This window comes from Ooceraea biroi, chromosome 14, assembly GCF_003672135.1.
Source record: "Ooceraea biroi isolate clonal line C1 chromosome 14, Obir_v5.4, whole genome shotgun sequence".
In the NCBI taxonomy this organism is placed as follows: Eukaryota; Metazoa; Arthropoda; class Insecta; order Hymenoptera; family Formicidae; genus Ooceraea; species Ooceraea biroi.
Window position 1 is genome coordinate 5,397,714 of NC_039519.1, and position 18,677 is coordinate 5,416,390.

At 38.5% G+C, this 18,677-nt stretch overlaps 2 protein-coding genes across 4 annotated transcripts in view; one reads left to right on the top strand and one right to left on the bottom strand.

Moving 5' to 3' along the window:
• Positions 1-18,677, top strand: part of LOC105274790 (calcium/calmodulin-dependent 3',5'-cyclic nucleotide phosphodiesterase 1) — a 137,585-nt gene that overhangs the window by 74,157 nt on the left and 44,751 nt on the right. The window lies entirely within an intron of this gene.
• On the bottom strand, positions 1,327-17,444 carry LOC105274787 (alpha-glucosidase-like). The gene is made up of 9 exons (XM_011331212.3): positions 16,919-17,444; positions 15,675-15,834; positions 14,947-15,284; positions 12,699-12,824; positions 7,911-8,318; positions 7,200-7,455; positions 2,207-2,402; positions 1,856-1,993; positions 1,327-1,694 (listed from the first exon to the last, which is right to left on the bottom strand). Exons 2-9 carry the CDS (start codon positions 15,823-15,825, stop codon positions 1,622-1,624), a joined length of 1,686 nt encoding a protein of 561 aa, XP_011329514.1. The 5' UTR covers positions 15,826-15,834; positions 16,919-17,444; the 3' UTR covers positions 1,327-1,621.

Here is an 18,677-nt window from a genome sequence, read left to right on the forward strand (position 1 = left end):
ATGAATATGATGATGTTCGATCAGCTCTAAGGCACCGACGACGCTCGGAAAGAATCTTAAATCTTTTTGATAATACTCCTACACAAAGTGTTCGACGTGCCTCAGCTCAACTGCAGATATCACGAAACACTATTTGGAGAACATTGCGTGCTGATGACAGATTCGCATATCATTACACACCTGTGCAAGAATGACTTCCAATCGATTATCAGAAACGAGTCGAATTTTGTAACCGGTATGTGAATGCAGTAGAAAGGGACAATCTTTTCTCATCAATGATATTATGGACAGATGAAGCGACCTTTACAAGACGAGGCATGTTCAATTCTCATAATAGCCATGCATGGGCTCATAATAATCCACATACTACCAGACAAAGAAACTTTCAACACGAATTTCGATGTAATGTTTGGATGGGTATGCTTCATGACCGGCTTATTGGTCCGTTCTTTTTACTTGACCGATTGAACGGAGAATCTTTTCGAAGATTCCTATCAAACGATTTACCAATTTTGATGGAAAATGTGCCACTGCAGTTTCGCCAAAACAGCTGGATACAGTTAGACGGTTGTCCGTCGCACTATGCTAGACAAGTTAGAAACTGGTTAGACGAACATTACGCTCATAGGTGGATTGGTCGAGGAGGACCGGCTTTCTGGCCTCCAAGATCGCCCGATTTAACGCCTCTTGATTTTTATTTATGGGCAACTTTAAAAAATAAAGTTTACAGTACAGAAGTAATCTCGCTTGAAGATTTAAAGCAACGAATTACTAATTCAGTTACTGAGATGCAACCAAATTTTCAGGAATGTCGTACCGTAACAAATTCTGTACTACATCGATGTCTAGCTTGTATCGATGCGCAAGGACAACATTTTGAAATGCGTCACTAAGTCATTGCGTAGATAATTTTTATTTTTGTGAAAAAATCCGTTGTTACTTATCTCATACTTCTTTTCAATATTGGTTTATAACTTTGTAATAAAGCATTTCTAAGCAAACTCGATATAAGAATTTTTTCTTATTTCCACTAGTAGAATATGCTCCCGCAGTTTGTCGGTTAAAACCCGGGACACCCTGTATAATCCAGCTGTCGACGGTGGACATCGCTAAATGTTGAGGAAAGTGAAATGGAAAATTAAATTTTCAATTTACAACCTTTGGGATGCTCAACGCACAGAACGCCGATAAAATCGGCCACTAGAGATCAGTATTAACCGGATATCATCGCGTATGCGCATTCATGTACAAACGATGTGTGAAGGTAAGACAAGTGTAAAAATGCTTTTAATAATATAAAATACAAAATGCTCACTTTTCTTTAACTTTTCAAATTAAATTTAGCTTTATTCATATTTTATATTAGTTGAAAAATGTAATATTTATTATAATTATAATATACCTGAATCTGTATAGTTTAAAACAATTGATAATAATATCATTTATCTTCACCTTATGAGTGTCTATTATTTTTTCTTTAATATTTGATTCTGAGCTGTCTAGAAACGTTATTCTGTGCAAAACGTTAATAAATAAAATAGCAACGTTACGTGGATATAGAAATACAAGCAAGAAATAAGAGCGGCAAGCTGTAAGAAATTTGATAACTTCTCACTCGACTTTAGTTTAGAGTAGTGTATATCACGGCTGCTGATGCGGGAATCTTCAAGGTGGTAATATCTTCAATGATGTTTCTAAACGTTGCAAAAGAAACAATGAGATTAGTCACATATTTATAGATAAAACTGTAATAAAAGTTATTAAATAAAAGGTAATAAACTTTCTCGATTTTTGCACGGTTTAGTAACGCATGTTGCGTGCGCAATATATTGTGTATAAAAAAATGTATGTTTACCCGATGAGATGATGAGCATTCGTAGTGGCGTAATAAACGTTCAATCGATTGGCGTGAACAAGCGTTGACAAGTCAATAGTTTCTTCTTTATCTACGAAGTTCACCACCACGTAAACCGATCGCTCTCCACTGGTTGTCCTGGAATAATAAACAGCGTTTCTTGCTGTCGTTATTGATGTTTCACTTTAGATGTTTGCTTTACCGCTGCAATATCTTACGAAAAGTGAGACGTTAAAGTATTATATGTTAATGAAAATAAAAATATTTTCCTATTTCTCTAAATTTTTATAAAAAAGTATTATTGGATAATTGTATACTTCTTTATTGTCGCTATATCTCGTGGCGTCTTACCTAGCAAAGACAAATACGTTATCGCCTAATAATCTCGTGACCAGAGTTCCTTGTTTAATCGCTGGCCATTTTCGCAAAGCAGAAACCGCTTTGTACAGAGCATAATAAGACTTGCTTTGTTCCTTTTGCGCCGCTAAATTAAGTGTCACATAGTTTTTGTTAACTGGCAGCCATGTTTTCGGGTTCGTGGAGAAGCCTGAAATTATAAATAAACGTTCCTTCTAGCAGACAAATTCATATAATTTTGCATTACATTTGTTTAAATAAGTTTTCATTGTTACATGTAATAATACAACATGCTGATCTTTCTTGAGAATTGATGAATTGTTTTCTTAAAATTATGAGTGACAAATCCGGAATGGCAGGTGATTGCAGGCAACCTGTTTCATCACGAATTTGTCACCCACTTTCTTTTCGAAATCTTGATATGTGACGCGCGTGACCTGACAAACATGTCACGTTGATCCTTAATATGATCGTGACACCAGACTGACGTTGAAGCGACGCACTTCGTTTAGTACGAACCGGTTTTAATCGGTTATGTAATGGAATTTCTCACTATTTGTTGACAGATTAATCGTTACTCTTCGCAGGAGAGAACGTTTGGAATTTACATTCGTAGATATTATTACTTTCAAATGGTAATATCTATTAGGGGTGTGATTTAGTTTTGAGGGTTTTTTTGCTCAAAAACGCATGTATTTAAATATGATAATGAATGAATACCTTAATCCAAATATTTTCCTTCGTTTTCTATAACTTTTTCCCATCTTTCTGGCAAGAGATGGATTCCACCGCGATAAAATCACTCTTCTTTTCAGTTGATCCATTCGTCGACGAATTTTCGCACTTCTTCCAAATTATCAAAGTGTGTATCCTCTAAAGCGTGTTGCATCCACCGGAACAAATAATAATCGCACGGAGCAATGTCCGGAGAATACGCGGGGTGCGGTAAGACTTCCCATTCGAGCTCCAATAGTGTTTCTTTCACTGATAACGCAACGTGAGGTCGAGCGTTGTCACGAAGAAGAATCACTTTCCGTCGTTTACTCGCAATTAGTCGTCGTTTTTGGTCCAATGCTTGCTTCAACTTGTACAATTGGTGTCGATAACGATCAGCCGTGACAGTCTCGTGCGGATTTAACAGCTCACAGTACACTATCCCACCAAATACAGAGCATTACTTTTGAACCGTGAATATTGCGTCTCGGAGTGGATGTTGATGGTTCGCCTGGATCCACCTATGATTTTCTGCGTTTCGGATTATCAAAATAGATGCACTTTTCATCCCCAGTAACAATCCGAGACAAAAGACTCTTCTTTTTTTGCCTGGCGATCAACGAAATGCAAATGTTCAACCGGTTCGCAATGGCACTTTCCGATAATTGATGGGGAACCCATTTCCCTTCTTTCTGAATTTTTCCCATTTCATGTAAATGTTTGGCAACTGTTGTACGATCAACATTTAATGCTCTGTCAAGAGATGGATTCCACCACGATAAAATGACTCTTCTTTTCAGTTGATCCATTCGTCGACGAATTTTCGCACTTCTTCCAAATTATCAAAGTGTATATCCTCTAAAGCGTGTTGCATCCACCAGAACAAATAATAATCGCATGGAGCAATGTCCGGAGAATACGCGGGGTGCGGTAAGACTTCCCATTCGAGCCCCAATAGTGTTTGTTTCCCTGATAACGCAACGTGAGGTCGAGCCTTGTCACGAAGAAGAATCACTTTCCGTCGTTTACTCGCAATTGGTGGTCGTTTTTGGTCCAATGCTTGCTTCAACTTGTACAATTGGTGTCGATAACGATCAGCCGTGACAGTCTCGTGCGGATTTAACAGCTCACAGTACACTATCCCACCAAATACAGAGCATTACTTTTGAACCGTGAATATTGCGTCTCGGAGTTGATGTTGATGGTTCGCCTGGATCCACCCATGATTTTCTGCGTTTCGGATTATCAAAATAGATCCACTTTTCATCCCCAGTAACAATCCGAGACAAAAGACTCTTCTTTTTTTGCCTGGCGATCAACGAAATGCAAATGTTCAACCGGTTCGCAATGGCACTTTCCGATAATTGATGGGGAACCCATTTCCCTTCTTTCTGAATTTTTCCCATTTCATGTAAATGTTTGGCAACTGTTGTACGATCAACATTTACTGCTCTGTCAAGAGATGGATTCCACCACGATAAAATCACTCTTCTTTTCAGTTGATCCATTCGTCGACGAATTTTCGCACTTCTTCCAAATTATCAAAGTGTGTATCCTCTAAAGCGTGTTGCATCCACCGGAACAAATAATAATCGCATGGAGCAATGTCCGGAGAATACGCGGGGTGCGGTAAGACTTCCCATTCAAGCTCCAATAGTGTTTCTTTCACTGATAACGCAACGTGAGGTCGAGCCTTGTCACGAAGAAGAATCACTTTCCGTCGTTACTCGCAATTGGTGGTCGTTTTTGGTCCAATGCTTGCTTCAACTTGTACAATTGGTGTCGATAACGATCAGCCGTGACAGTCTCGTGCGGATTTAACAGCTCACAGTACACTATCCCACCAAATACAGAGCATTACTTTTGAACCGTGAATATTGCGTCTCAGAGTGGATGTTGATGGTTCGCCTGGATCCACCCATGATTTTCTGCGTTTCGGATTATCAAAATAGATCCACTTTTCATCCCCAGTAACAATCCGAGACAAAAGACTCTTCTTTTTTTGCCTGGCGATCAACGAAATGCAAATGTTCAACCGGTTCGCAATGGCACTTTCCGATAATTGATGGGGAACCCATTTCCCTTCTTTCTGAATTTTTCCCATTTCATGTAAATGTTTGGCAACTGTTGTACGATCAACATTTACTGCTCTGTCAAGAGATGGATTCCACCACGATAAAATGACTCTTCTTTTCAGTTGATCCATTCGTCGACGAATTTTCGCACTTCTTCCAAATTATCAAAGTGTGTATCCTCTAAAGCGTGTTGCATCCACCGGAACAAATAATAATCGCATGGAGCAATGTCCGGAGAATACGCGGGGTGCGGTAAGACTTCCCATTCAAGCTCCAATAGTGTTTCTTTCACTGATAACGCAACGTGAGGTCGAGCCTTGTCACGAAGAAGAATCACTTTCCGTCGTTACTCGCAATTGGTGGTCGTTTTTGGTCTAATGCTTGCTTCAACTTGTACAATTGGTGTCGATAACGATCAGCCGTGACAGTCTCGTGCGGATTTAACAGCTCACAGTACACTATCCCACCAAATACAGAGCATTACTTTTGAACCGTGAATATTGCGTCTCGGAGTTGATGTTGATGGTTCGCCTGGATCCACCCATGATTTTCTGCGTTTCGAATTATCAAAATAGATGCACTTTTCATCCCCAGTAACAATCCGAGACAAAAGACTCTTCTTTTTTTGCCTGGCGATCAACGAAATGGTTCGCAATGGCACTTTCCGATAATTCATGTCGAACCCATTTCCCTTCTTTCTGAATTTTTCCCATTTCATGTAAATGTTTGGCAACTGTTGTACGATAACATTTAATGCTCTGTCAAGAGATGGATTCCACCACGATAAAATCACTCTTCTTTCCAGTTGATCCATTCGTCGACGAATTTTCGCACTTCTTCGAAATTATCAAAGTGTATATCCTCTAAAGCGTGTTGCATCCACCGGAACAAATAATAATCGCACGGAGCAATGTCCGGAGAATACGCGGGGTGCGGTAAGACTTCCCATTCGAGCTCCAATAGTGTTTCTTTCACTGATAACGCAACGTGAGGTCGAGCCTTGTCACGAAGAAGAATCACTTTCCGTCGTTTACTCGCAATTAGTCGTCGTTTTTGGTCCAATGCTTGCTTCAACTTGTACAATTGGTGTCGATAACGATCAGCCGTGACAGTCTCGTGCGGATTTAACAGCTCACAGTACACTATCCCACCAAATACAGAGCATTACTTTTGAACCGTGAATATTACGTCTCGGAGTGGATGTTGATGGTTCGCCTGGATCCACCCATGATTTTCTGCGTTTCGGATTATCAAAATAGATGCACTTTTCATCCCCAGTAACAATCCGAGACAAAAGACTCTTCTTTTTTTGCCTGGCGATCAACGAAATGCAAATGTTCAACCGGTTCGCAATGGCACTTTCCGATAATTCATGTCGAACCCATTTCCCTTCTTTCTGAATTTTTCCCATTTCATGTAAATGTTTGGTAACTGTTGTACGATAACATTTAATGCTCTGGCAAGTTCTGAAGTGGATCGTGTTGGATTTTCGTCCAATAACGCTTGGAAATCTGCATTTTCAAGCTTTCTTGGTTGTCCCGAGCGTTCTTTGTCCTTCACATCAGTATCACCACTTTTAAAGCGTCTAAACCAGTATTCACACGTCTTAATTGATGGGGCAGAATCACCATAAGTTTCCACAAGAATTTTATAACCGTCAGCCGCAGTTTTCTTTTGATTAAAAAACAAAAGCAACACATGTGGAAAATGCTGTTTCGGAAGTTGCATTTTTACGATGATATAAACACGACTGTTATTGCATCTATTGCTACAATGCTACTAAAATGTCATGGATAATGTCAAGACTGTAAGAAACAACAGTTATCGGAAACAGCTATTGGAACACACTGACACTACAGCCATCTGTTGCAAAACCCTCAAAACTAAATCACACTCCTAATAATTTTGTCAATATTGAAATTCCAGAATCAATATAATAGTGCAGAACATTCTCATACCTTTAAATTGTTAATCGACTTGAGAAGTGAAACTGTTTCACGCAGCCAACAATTCAAGTAAAGCAATTACCTTTGTTTTCGACTAAAGTTAATTTTAAGTTTTCCAGTTTATTGTTCATCTTATGAATTACTTTCATGAGTTTTTGTAATTGCTTCCCGCGAAGATAACTTAAATTGTATTCCACCGAGTACAATCGGTGGATTGCTGCAATGATCTTACAAGTTACTAGCATGACCTACCAGCTGAGGTAGTATTGTCCCATTGGAATGGTGTTCTGGCGGGATCCCGGGACGCCTTTTCGAAACCTTCTCTACCAGCATTGCAACCTTGCGGATCCCTGGTGTCTTCCCATGAGATCCACGTGTCCTCCATTCCTATTTCTTCGCCATTATAAGTCACACCCACGCCCGGAAGCAATAGTGCCATCATAGTTACAGCTTGTGCTCGGTACTCTCCGTAACGGGTCACTAATCTAGATTTATCGTGATTACCAACCTGCGGGGAGAACTCAATTTAATAGAATCCGCCTTAACGATCATTTTTTAAAATAAGATTAAAACTTTACATCTAACTGTAAATGCTTAAAGAAAAGCAGAAACATTTACCATGAAACATTTTAAATGTAAAAATACAGCTGTTTAATAAGAAACGAAAGATGGCTTTACGCGATCGACAAGCAAATACACGCAGGAGATATTATTTGTTCCGAAATGATTTATGATTTTAGCCTCGTTTCCACTCCACGTTACCATTTAAAGATCTGAAGGAGGGGGGGGGGAGGTAATAACCGCTCGGTGACAAGTTATGCGCTTCAGGCGTAAAATGTCACACCTCTCTCATGGCGATGAATGATTAGGATCTCGATTGGCTCGAACACGTCGGGACTCTAATCGGGTGATATCTGGAAATAGGCCTGAGAGAGCCGAGGACGTTCCTCTCGCTCGACTTACCACCCAGTTAGCAGTTCCGTCCAGGAGGGGCATGTTCAGCATCCACTTATCGATCGTCCTCTTGAAATCGTTCGCTTTGGAGTTCTTATCCGTATCGGTGATCAGGCCGAAATTGAAGGGAAAGTGCGCCCCGTACACGTAATACTTCATCGTCATCGACATGCTTGTGTAAGCCTCGATCATCATAACTCTGTTCGAGTACTCGTTCAGCACTTCTCGCCATCCTTTGACTATTTTGTACGTGTGCGGCTGGTCCTTCGTGTATATCTTATGCGTATAGCCGTAGTCGTTAGGATTCGGGTTACCCGTGAGCGGCTCGTCCAAGAACTTGGAATCCTCGCACAAATGTGGCACCGCGTCTATACGGAATCCGTCCACTCCCTTGTTGAGCCAGAATCTCAGGACGTCCTGAGGGCAAAGTAGAAAGCACAATATGCTCCGTCAAAGCTCTACTGCAAAATATACAGGGTGTTTCCTAAGTAAGTAGACAAACTTAAGGAGATATTCCTTGGCTTATTTTAAGAAGAAAAGGTCACATAAACATATGTCCTAAACTGCTTTGTTTTCCAAAAAAAGGTATCTGTCATTGTAAATACGTCTTGCTTGACGAGCGTTTCCATTAGCAAGACCGTATACGAAATGCATATCTGCCATTTCGGCGTTTGTGTAATTTACCATAATTAATAAAATTACTAAACTTAATAGGAACTAATAAAGTTTGCGTCGAAGATAACGTGATAGCGGTGATGCCGGATAGCGTGCTTTTGCAGTACGAGTCAACAGCGGCGGGGATGGAGCGGGGATGGTCTCGCGGCGGCCGCGCGGCGCAGCTGAGACGAGTGTTCACTTGCGGCGCCGCGAGACCATCCCCACTCCATCCCCACCGCTGTTGACTCGACTGCAAAAGCACGCTATCCGAAAAGTGAACGAAAACAGTGATGTACTTTTTTTGGAAAACAAAGCAGTTTAGGACATATGTTTATATGACCTTTTCTTCTTAAAATAAGCCAAGGAATATCCTCCTTAAGTTTGTCTACTTACTTAGGAAACACCCTGTATTAAACCATTATATTGTACGCTGCACCATTCATTCGGAACAATGACAAGCGGTGTATAGAAAAGTGTAATTATTTCGCTCTGTTTTACATCTAAAACTGTTTTGTAGTTTCGCTTTACAGGTATCAGAATTCACAAAAATATGGAAAATGTGAATACAATCTGCGGCGTGATACGGCGCAAATAATTGAAAGCAGAGGGATAGAACTGGAAAATGAAAATTTGAAGGAAAATGTGTGCGTGTGTAGGATTTAGATTAGTATCGAAGCGATATGAAATTACACAAATGACAATTGCATTAATATTTGTCAATTGAGGGAAGATGCTACTACGCTTTACTCATGTTTAACAAATGACAAATAGCGAGATACGATATGGCAGTTTATTCTGCGAAATTATAAATACCTGTTAGAGGATATTCACTAGGCATGTATAGGTAGATAATGCGGTTTAGTTATGCGAATCGACGATGAACTAGAGCACATGTTATAACTGCAAGCTTTGTTGAGTACAATGTAAATGTTCTTGTTTAAATTCACGGACGCAATATATTTTTTGTGTAAAAAACTTGTTGTTCTATCTAAGTTTTTTTCTATTTCGTTCAGAATTGTGTCACGCGTTAATTATAATCATGTTCTAGTAGTATAAGCAATTTGTGCGATTATCATTGTAATTCCATATCGAATTGATAAAAGAAATATGTTAGACGATGTAACAATTTTAGTGTGTAATCAAATTTAAAGTGAGTTTTATTAAATTATCGATCTACTGAAGAATGATGTCGAAATAAATTTAAGATGCGGTTTTATTTAGCTAATCTGTTGATATACCGACTTACGAAGGGGAGTAACGCCATAATTCTTTCCCAGCTCCATCTGACTTTACGTTATGAGCGTGACGCGTACCGGGAAAATTTTGTGACATAAGGGATTTGGGGGAATTGAGGCTACGGTAAGGAGACGCTTCTCATCGTGAAGCAATTTCGCGCGGAACAGCGAAAAATTGAATAAAATCTCGACATCTACCGAATGCGTAAGTAATGGGTGTAGCGCCAAGCAAAATTTCCGTTATATAACTTTTAATTGCCGTAACATTTGAAGGAAAAGAATGTAGCGAGCGAAAAATATTTTCCTAATTATCGAATAAATTACATGCGGCGTACGCTCCGCGTATCTTCCGCGACTTGAAATTTCGCAAAAGTTTTAAAGGCCAGCGCACAAGTTATTGCAGTTTGCATCACGCGAGCATCACTGCGCTATTCGTTGCATGATAGTTTGTCCAATTCAGGTTTTATTGCATGTGCCAGTGTACTTTACAACTTTCAGTATTACGGCTGAATATATTCCGTCATTTCGTTGTTTCTCGTATTACGCGCGCGGGATTTTGTCGTAGAATATATTCTACAACAAAATGCATTCTACAACATCCTGAAACTATCACGCACTCAAATTCTATTTCTCTCAGTCCTGTAGTAAAAATAGAAAAAAAACATTGAAAAATCTGACTTTTTGCCTTTAATTACGTGCAACTACTTCATTTGAAAGTTATTATTCCGGCTCGGCAGGCTTGTGTTTTGTTAAATTGATCGTAATTATCACGCTTCGCGCTCGCTGGACATTTGTCACCGTGCAGGCGGACGATTATTATTGATCATCTTCCACTGGTAAGTCGCATTAGCGCGCGTTGGTTGCGCAGCATTTTAAGCGGTCGCGTCTTTGAAAAATTGGCGAATTGTGCGTCCACTTCCTGATCCGTTCCGCGCGAGCGTAATTTCACGCTCGTCGAGTTCGCGCAACGGGCGACTAATTGCATCCGCTTTCCGCGCGGCGACCACCATCGAGGAAAACACTCGTTCGTCGATTTTGCACGGACGTTGATTTATCGCGCGAGTTAATAACTCGCAATGGTGCGGTGTTCCACGACAATGCGCTGTATCGTCGATCGTTTTTCCGATTGCGACCGCATACGGTTGCTCTGAAATCCGAATAATTTTCACGAACAGATTGCCGAGAGTGCGGGGGGATAAAACCGAAAGAAAATAATAGAACGATGTTTCCTTTCCGCCCGGCGATGTCACGGGGGGTGGAAAATCTGCCGCGCGCGCGCGCGGATAGAACGATGACGGAAAAGGCGATGTCCTTGCGCGATATGCACATAGGTCGGATTTATTTTCACCCCCGATGACATCGACGATGCTGTAATCCGCCCCTACTTTGCCACCGTAGCTATCCGAGACAACGGGATAACAAGATAATCCGATATCGCGGCTTTGATCGCGAGGGACTGCACGTTTAATTACCGCTGTTTTTCCATATCGAGCCTCCACGATCGAGCAAGCCTCTTATCGAATTTTCCTCAAATCTGTTAGACACGAAATTGGGTAATTATGTACTTTAACGGACCCAGCCCCGATGACCTTGACCTTGACATATGTTGTCAAGGTCACCTTCCTAAGTGACCTTGAAGAAGTTTTAGCCGTCGCTCGTTGTTTGTTAAAAAGTTATAAACAAAGAAAGTTTAATGATTTCGCACGAATTTGTAGCTGTCCACGTGAAGCAAGAACATGATACTGACATATATTACAAAGGTTACCTTCCCGAATAACCCGCACTAGGTTTTAGTCGTCGATCGTTGTTTATGAAAAAGTTACTAACAACAGAAATTTCGAAAATATAGTAGTTATTTTGAAAGAATATTGAATATTGAAAGATATAAACGACGAATATGTACATGAACGAAGAAAGGAAAGTCATTTAAAGCAGTGAATTGTTAATATATAGAATAGTTTCTTTTAATATAAGTACAAAGTATTCTTCACTTTAACCAAAAGCACAAACAGTTAAATACAAAGTATTCTCTGCTTTAACTTGACCTAACCTAACCTAACCTGGTTAGGTTATATTTTCCGAAACTGGAGCCCCGGACACATACGCTCGTTTTCAGCCCGCTTCGCGGGAGGGGCTTTGCCCCTCCCCCCGCCGGGGCCAGTGTAACAGATTTCACCGTGCAGATTTTGATCATTTGGTACACGCCACGGATTCCGGCGGGGGGAGGGGCAAAGCCCCTCCCGCGAAGCGGGCTGAAAACGAGCGTATGTGTCCGGGGCTCCAGTTTCGGAAAATATAACCTAACCCAAACCTATTTCTGATTTAAAGCTAAAATTCCATCAAATATACTCTTTCGTAAACGTATATGGTATCGTAAAATTATGCTTTATTCATTAAACAGTTTTGTTAATAACTTTTCAACAAACAACGAGCGAAGGGTGAAACCTAGTGCGGGTTATTCAGGAAGGTGACCTTTGTAATACATGTCAAACTCAAGTCCTTGTTTCGCGTGGACAGCTGAAAATTCGTGCAAACTTATTAAACTTCTTTTGTTAATAACTTTTTAATAAACAACGAGCGACGGCTAAAACCTCTTCAAGGTCACTCAGGAGGGTGACCTAGACAACATATGTCAAGGTCAAGGTCATCGGGGCTGGGTCCGTTAAAGTACATAATTACCCGAAATTGTTTTGGTCAATGGGCTCTTTACGTTCAATCGGAACTTTTGTGCTATTTTATGGTAGATTAATGCTGCCGAAGCTGCAAGCTTGTATACTACGTATCATAGTAGCTCGAAATGGCGATGAATTTCATGCTACAAAACCCAGTTAATCGCTCGTCGGAACAATTCGATATGGAGCGTCGTTGCAAACTTGATTATGGTTGTTTCGTGAATAGCACGTACCTGCGTAGCCTTCACTACTTTCTCGTTCTCGTAATTGAGGTCCGGCTGTTCCGGGGCGAATTGATGGAAATAATACGCTTGTCGTTCCTCGCGCCAAGTCCATGCTGGTCCACCGAACACGCTCACCTGTGAATAAGTGCGAATAATTGTTCAGTCATTCCGGCTATCCGATTGTACCTTTAAGGCTGCGTACCGACACAGAACGTCGAGTACATTCCGAAACGTTCCGAAGAATGTTGCTGCGAACTGACGTTCACGTGGCGTACGGAATGTTGCTGTAATATTGCTCGGTTCGCTATGCCGCGTTACAGGTAGACGGCGCCAGCTTCGGAAATTTTGCCGGCGAGATATCTCGCATACCGTCATTCATAACCGCAATGATGGATTGTCAGTTAACTAGAGTGCCAAGCACGCAACGCGGTCTACTTTTCAAGCATTAGAAACCCGCGTAATCCGCTCGCGACGGGTAAGAAAGAAGAATCGCTTCAACGAAACTCTCTTGGGAGTTTCGTCAGATTGACCGTCGACATCGAATCAGAATTTAAACGTTATTGAAGACATTTGTCGTAGCTGAAATCGATCTGGACGATTAATTTCTCTCGAAATCATCGATGTTTAATGAGATATACTATTAGATGATCTTTTTCGTAATATTTTTATAACTGTAGCAGTTTTAAACGTAATCGATAATGTTATTTATATTGCTTATATATTATTTTGTGACTTGTCCTGTTTGTGACTCCCGCGTTTGTCGAGGAAAAAGAATAATAAGATCGCGCTGTGCGTTGTTAGCGGAAAACCGTTCGCAAATAATGAAAAGAATAATAAAATCGACTTTGAGAAGAAAGATACGAGTCGTGAAAGAAAATATTGCGAGCAGCTTTTGCACTGCGCCGACAATTCTTTGTCAAAGTTTCGCGATCTTGTCGGTTTAATGAATTAACAATTTTATCCTACGTCGTAGCTCTCGATTATTACATATACAATATTATAGTATATTTAAAACAAAGAAGGGAGAAATTTAGTTCCTTCCTTACAACACGTACTTTCGCTGATATAACAAATTATTCAATTATTTAAAATAATATTATACAGGGTGGCCCATTTTAATTTATACAGTCGATTTTTTAAAAAACTAAAAGAGATACGAAAAAATGTTTCAGACAGACATGTCACGATTTCGAGGGGGACATAAGATGATACCATTGGTTTGACCTTGAATAGTCGTTTGAAGGTCACGCGAAGATCACCTTCAATTTCTTGAATCGAATACCGATTTACGTAATCACGTTTGACATTGTCGATATTCGACAATACACTGTTCGAACGTTGATCTCCATACACGACAGAGAATGTGGATACAACTAGACGGGTCATTGTTTATCGAAATTCTAACTTCCGGTCTGAAATTTGTTTTTAATGAGACATGGTATTTTTTATTACGGATTCGGATTCTACGCGAGAAAACATGCAACTTTTGTCTGAAACATTTTTCCGAAAAATGTCATCTTATGTCCTTAAAATGATCTTCAAGATGAGTTTTGAGGACATTTTAAGGACATAAGATGACAGTTTTCGGAAAAATGTTTCAGACAAAAGTTACTTACTTTTCGATGGAGAATAAGAATCTGCAATAAAAAGTTGGGGTTTCAATTTAAGAAATTGAAGGTGATCTTCGCGTGACCTTCAAACGACTATTCAAGGTCAAACCAATGGTATCATCTTATGTCCCCCTCGAAATCGTGACATGTCTGTCTGAAACATTTTTTCGTATCTCTTTTAGTTTTTTAAAAAATCGACTGTATAAATTAAAATGGGCCACCCTGTATAATTTTATTGTAGAATGTTAACCGGATTTGAAGAAATTTCTCCGAATGTAGAATTTGAAGTCGTTGCTGCGCCACAAGATCGTCCGCGTGTTTCAGAAATAATGCGTATTATTTAATAAACACATTACATGAAGCACAATCGCTACGAGCTTAGCTTTAACACAGTTCTGTAATGTTAGCCGCTGCTTACATCGTACTTGAAATGCTACGAGACAAAGGATTAATGATAAGACCCGGACTCAGATCCACTGGGAAAGCGCGAAAGGAGAGCGGAAATCCGAATAACGAGGTAGCTCGCGTGTTCGTGCTCGGATTAATTCGCCAGCTTTTAGCGACGGCGACCATTCGCGTCATTAAAGTTTCCGCATGGTCTTTCGTTGTTCGTTGTCGGACACAGCTTCGGATTACTCGATGCTTACCCAATTATTTGGTACCGTGGCCGTTCCATTGGGCAACACCTTCCCTTTATGCCACACGTAGTAATCCGTGTAGGGTTCGATGCTTTGCAGACTCTTCTGGAACCATTCATGCTTGTCCGACGAGTGATTAGGAACGAAGTCCATGATGACTTTGATAGACGCGTCGTGTGCGGCCTTCGTGAGCTTCTCAAAGTCCTCCATGGTACCGAATATTGGGTCGATATTGATGAAGTCGGAAATGTCGTAGCCAAAATCGACCATCGGGCTGGGGTAGATCGGAGATAACCAAAAGGCGTCGACGTTTATGTCGGTAAAATGTTCCAGCTTGCTCGTGATACCTACGCGCAAAAATTACAGTTCTTTCGCATCGTATTTTAACACAGTATTTCTCGACGAACTAATTTTTCGAAATAGGATTAGGCAATCAGCTGTTATCAGTTAGTCCATTATTATTGACTGTAAAATTTAGTTTCCCATCATAAATGGACGCTATTTTCACAGGTTTTTAATCCGAAATTGAATTATCAAAGCGATTAACGTCAAATACGGAAAATTTACAATAAATAATTGTTGCGAAATTATCTATTTCGTCCATTGTATATTGTTATATTTTTAAAATATTATATATTATCTTATTGTTTAGAAAGTTATATTTATATTACTATTAATTAGGCTAATTATTGACAGAATTTATGGATAATCGGATACTAATGATAAGTGCTACGTACCAGCAAGATCTCCAACACCATCGCCATTGCTATCCTTGAAGCTTCTGGGATAAATCTGATAAAGCGACATTGACTTCCACCATTCTGGTTCATTATGTCCCAAGCTGGACGATAGGAATACTGCACAAAACGTTATTATCCACTTCATCATCAGCTGGATCTTAAAAATGAATGATTATGGATTATTTATCCGTATAAATGTGTAATAATGCGCATACACGCAGGATGAGTCCCTGGGTGATAAAAGAAACCACACTTTTTTCGAAAATGTGAGAGATAGTAAAAGTTTAATATCATATTTGTGGGGTAAGCAAGCAAGAGATTTTATATAGATAATTTCAGATGATAAATCCTGAAAGCACCCAGTTTCTAATACAACAGCCAAAATGATTATCTATTTAAATAAATTAGTTTCGCAATGATACGTCGTAATCATATAATAAAATAATTCTATTATTATAGCAATAATTTTAGAAATATTTTTGAAAATAAGCGAAAATCAAGAGTTTCTTGATTCGAATTACTCTTCACTTGTTATCACAAATACATGCAGTCACTGTGAAGTCGCGATATTTACTACGCACGTATATACAGGGTGGCCCATTTTAATTTATACAGTCGATTTTTTAAAAAACTAAAAGAGATACGAAAAAATGTTTCAGACAGACATGTCACGATTTCGAGGGGGACATAAGATGATACCATTGGTTTGACCTTGAATAGTCGTTTGAAGGTCACGCGAAGATCACCTTCAATTTCTTAAATTGAAACCCCAACTTTTTATTGCAGATTCTTATTCTCCATCGAAAAGTAAGTAACTTTTGTCTGAAACATTTTTCCGAAAAATCGTGACATGTCTGTCTGAAACATTTTTTCGTATCTCTTTTAGTTTTTTAAAAAATCGACTGTATAAATTAAAATGGGCCACCCTGTATAATACTATTTATAAAACAACACGACCTTGTGCAAAACATCTGTCACTTTGATGTTTGTGTAACTTTGCTCATATCTTAACGATCATTAATTCAAAGTCACATTAAAAATTTGCTCAGTATTGGTAGAAGCAAAGTAATTATATGTATAAGAAATTCTTTTAAAATTTTGTAAAATTACTCTTCAATTGTTTTCTCTGCAAGTTAAAACAACAGTAAAACAGATCGTTCTCACGTTGTCACTAAAGAATTTGCGAAAAGTTGTGCTAGTTAAGCGCGAACTAAGCCGTTTCTATAAATTTGCACACTCACTATAACAATCCGTTGGCGCGAATGGTTATCCCCGAGCTAATGGAGGATGCTCGGCACGCCTACACCTGCTGTAAGATTTACTGTGGCAGAGTAAAAACTAATCTTTCCCCTTTTATAGGCGTATTATATAATTTCAACCTGGGGTAGGGTTTCTACGTGTGTACAATAGATGTATACTGCGTGAAGTGTATGTTGACACGTTTCCTGTAATCGATTTGTTAGATTTGATGCGTATCTTTGGCAAAATTGGTTTATTATCTAATTCTTTCAAGATAAAGTTATCGATGCTACAAAGTCTGGAGCAGTGTTTTTCAAAACTATATTCTCGAACCTTTTTCAACGGCAGAAAATAAGCAAACAATTTAATACAAGTGCGTATACAGAACTTTCTACTCCAAACGTATTAAATTTTATCGTGACAGATTTTTTGATCCATTTGAAGGTAATCTTTTTAATGGAGTAACTTTTTCAAATGTGTTTCAAAGAATCCATCATTATAATTTAATGCATTGTATGCTTGATTGCTTATGAATTTAATAAATTATTCTGTATACAATTATTCAATAAAATTATTATTTCATATTAAATATAAATAAAAATAGTACTTAATAGAAATATTGAAAGAAATATTATTAATTTTATAATTGATGAAATATTGATTAAGAAACACTGGTGTACAATATTCTTGCAAAAGATTTAGATTAGATTTTTATGTATTATGTGTTGGATGATATTATATCAATATCAATTCTATATTTATTAATAATGATATATTAATATGATATCTTATAATATAATATTATAGCATTAGATCAAGGAAATAAAGCGAATTTATATTCAAGTTGAAAGAGAAGTCATTAATTTATTGTACAGATGGAAAAATATTTTTATATTAATTTGATTGTACGTGTTTAATTATACATGCTTGTTCAAAAACTAAACTGGTTTGCTTTCACAAGTAGACTTTGTTATTGACGTCGTAAATTAAAATATGATTTTATGCGATTAAGTTTATTTATTAAAGTCATTTATGAAATGGTATCAAAATGTGCAATAGAGAATGATGTAGAAATTGTAGGACATTCTGTTAAACTTTCCGATAAAAGTAACGATTATTGACAAATTTTGCCATTACACGTTTCGAAGTAGTTGATTTTCATTTTCCACATGCAAACGATGATATCTCCATCGCTATTGACACATAATGTGATATAAAAACCGAATTAACTTTAGCAGAGCTATCAGTTCTGCTTCATGAAACGAAAAATTTATCAGCGATGAAATATTCAACAGCGATACTGCGTTACGTAAGCAATTATTGTTAACAAAATGATATAACCCGTGATGCAGCACTGGTTAAAAATAAGTTCATAATTTATTTTATATTCATTTTTATACATAATTAACGTAAAATATCTGTTTTCATCCTCCTGTTACATTTATTCATACAGCTGGTACAATAGAATAGTTCCTTGTAGAAGAAAAATAATGTTATGATTGATATTTTACATTTATAGGTTTCTTTTCGAGGTAACATTAATTTATCCAAAAACGCAAATTAAAGCCGCTTACAGTTCGTCGTATTTATTCAGCTCTCTCTATCTCTTTCGCTGAATATTTTTCTACAGAGAACATCGACGGTTTATACGCTCCGAGTATTCTGTATAAAAATTATTTCATGTGTGTCGGAGTGCTCGAAAATTGGGATACATTTGTACGAATACAGTGGTTTGTTGCAACCTTTACTGATATATCAACC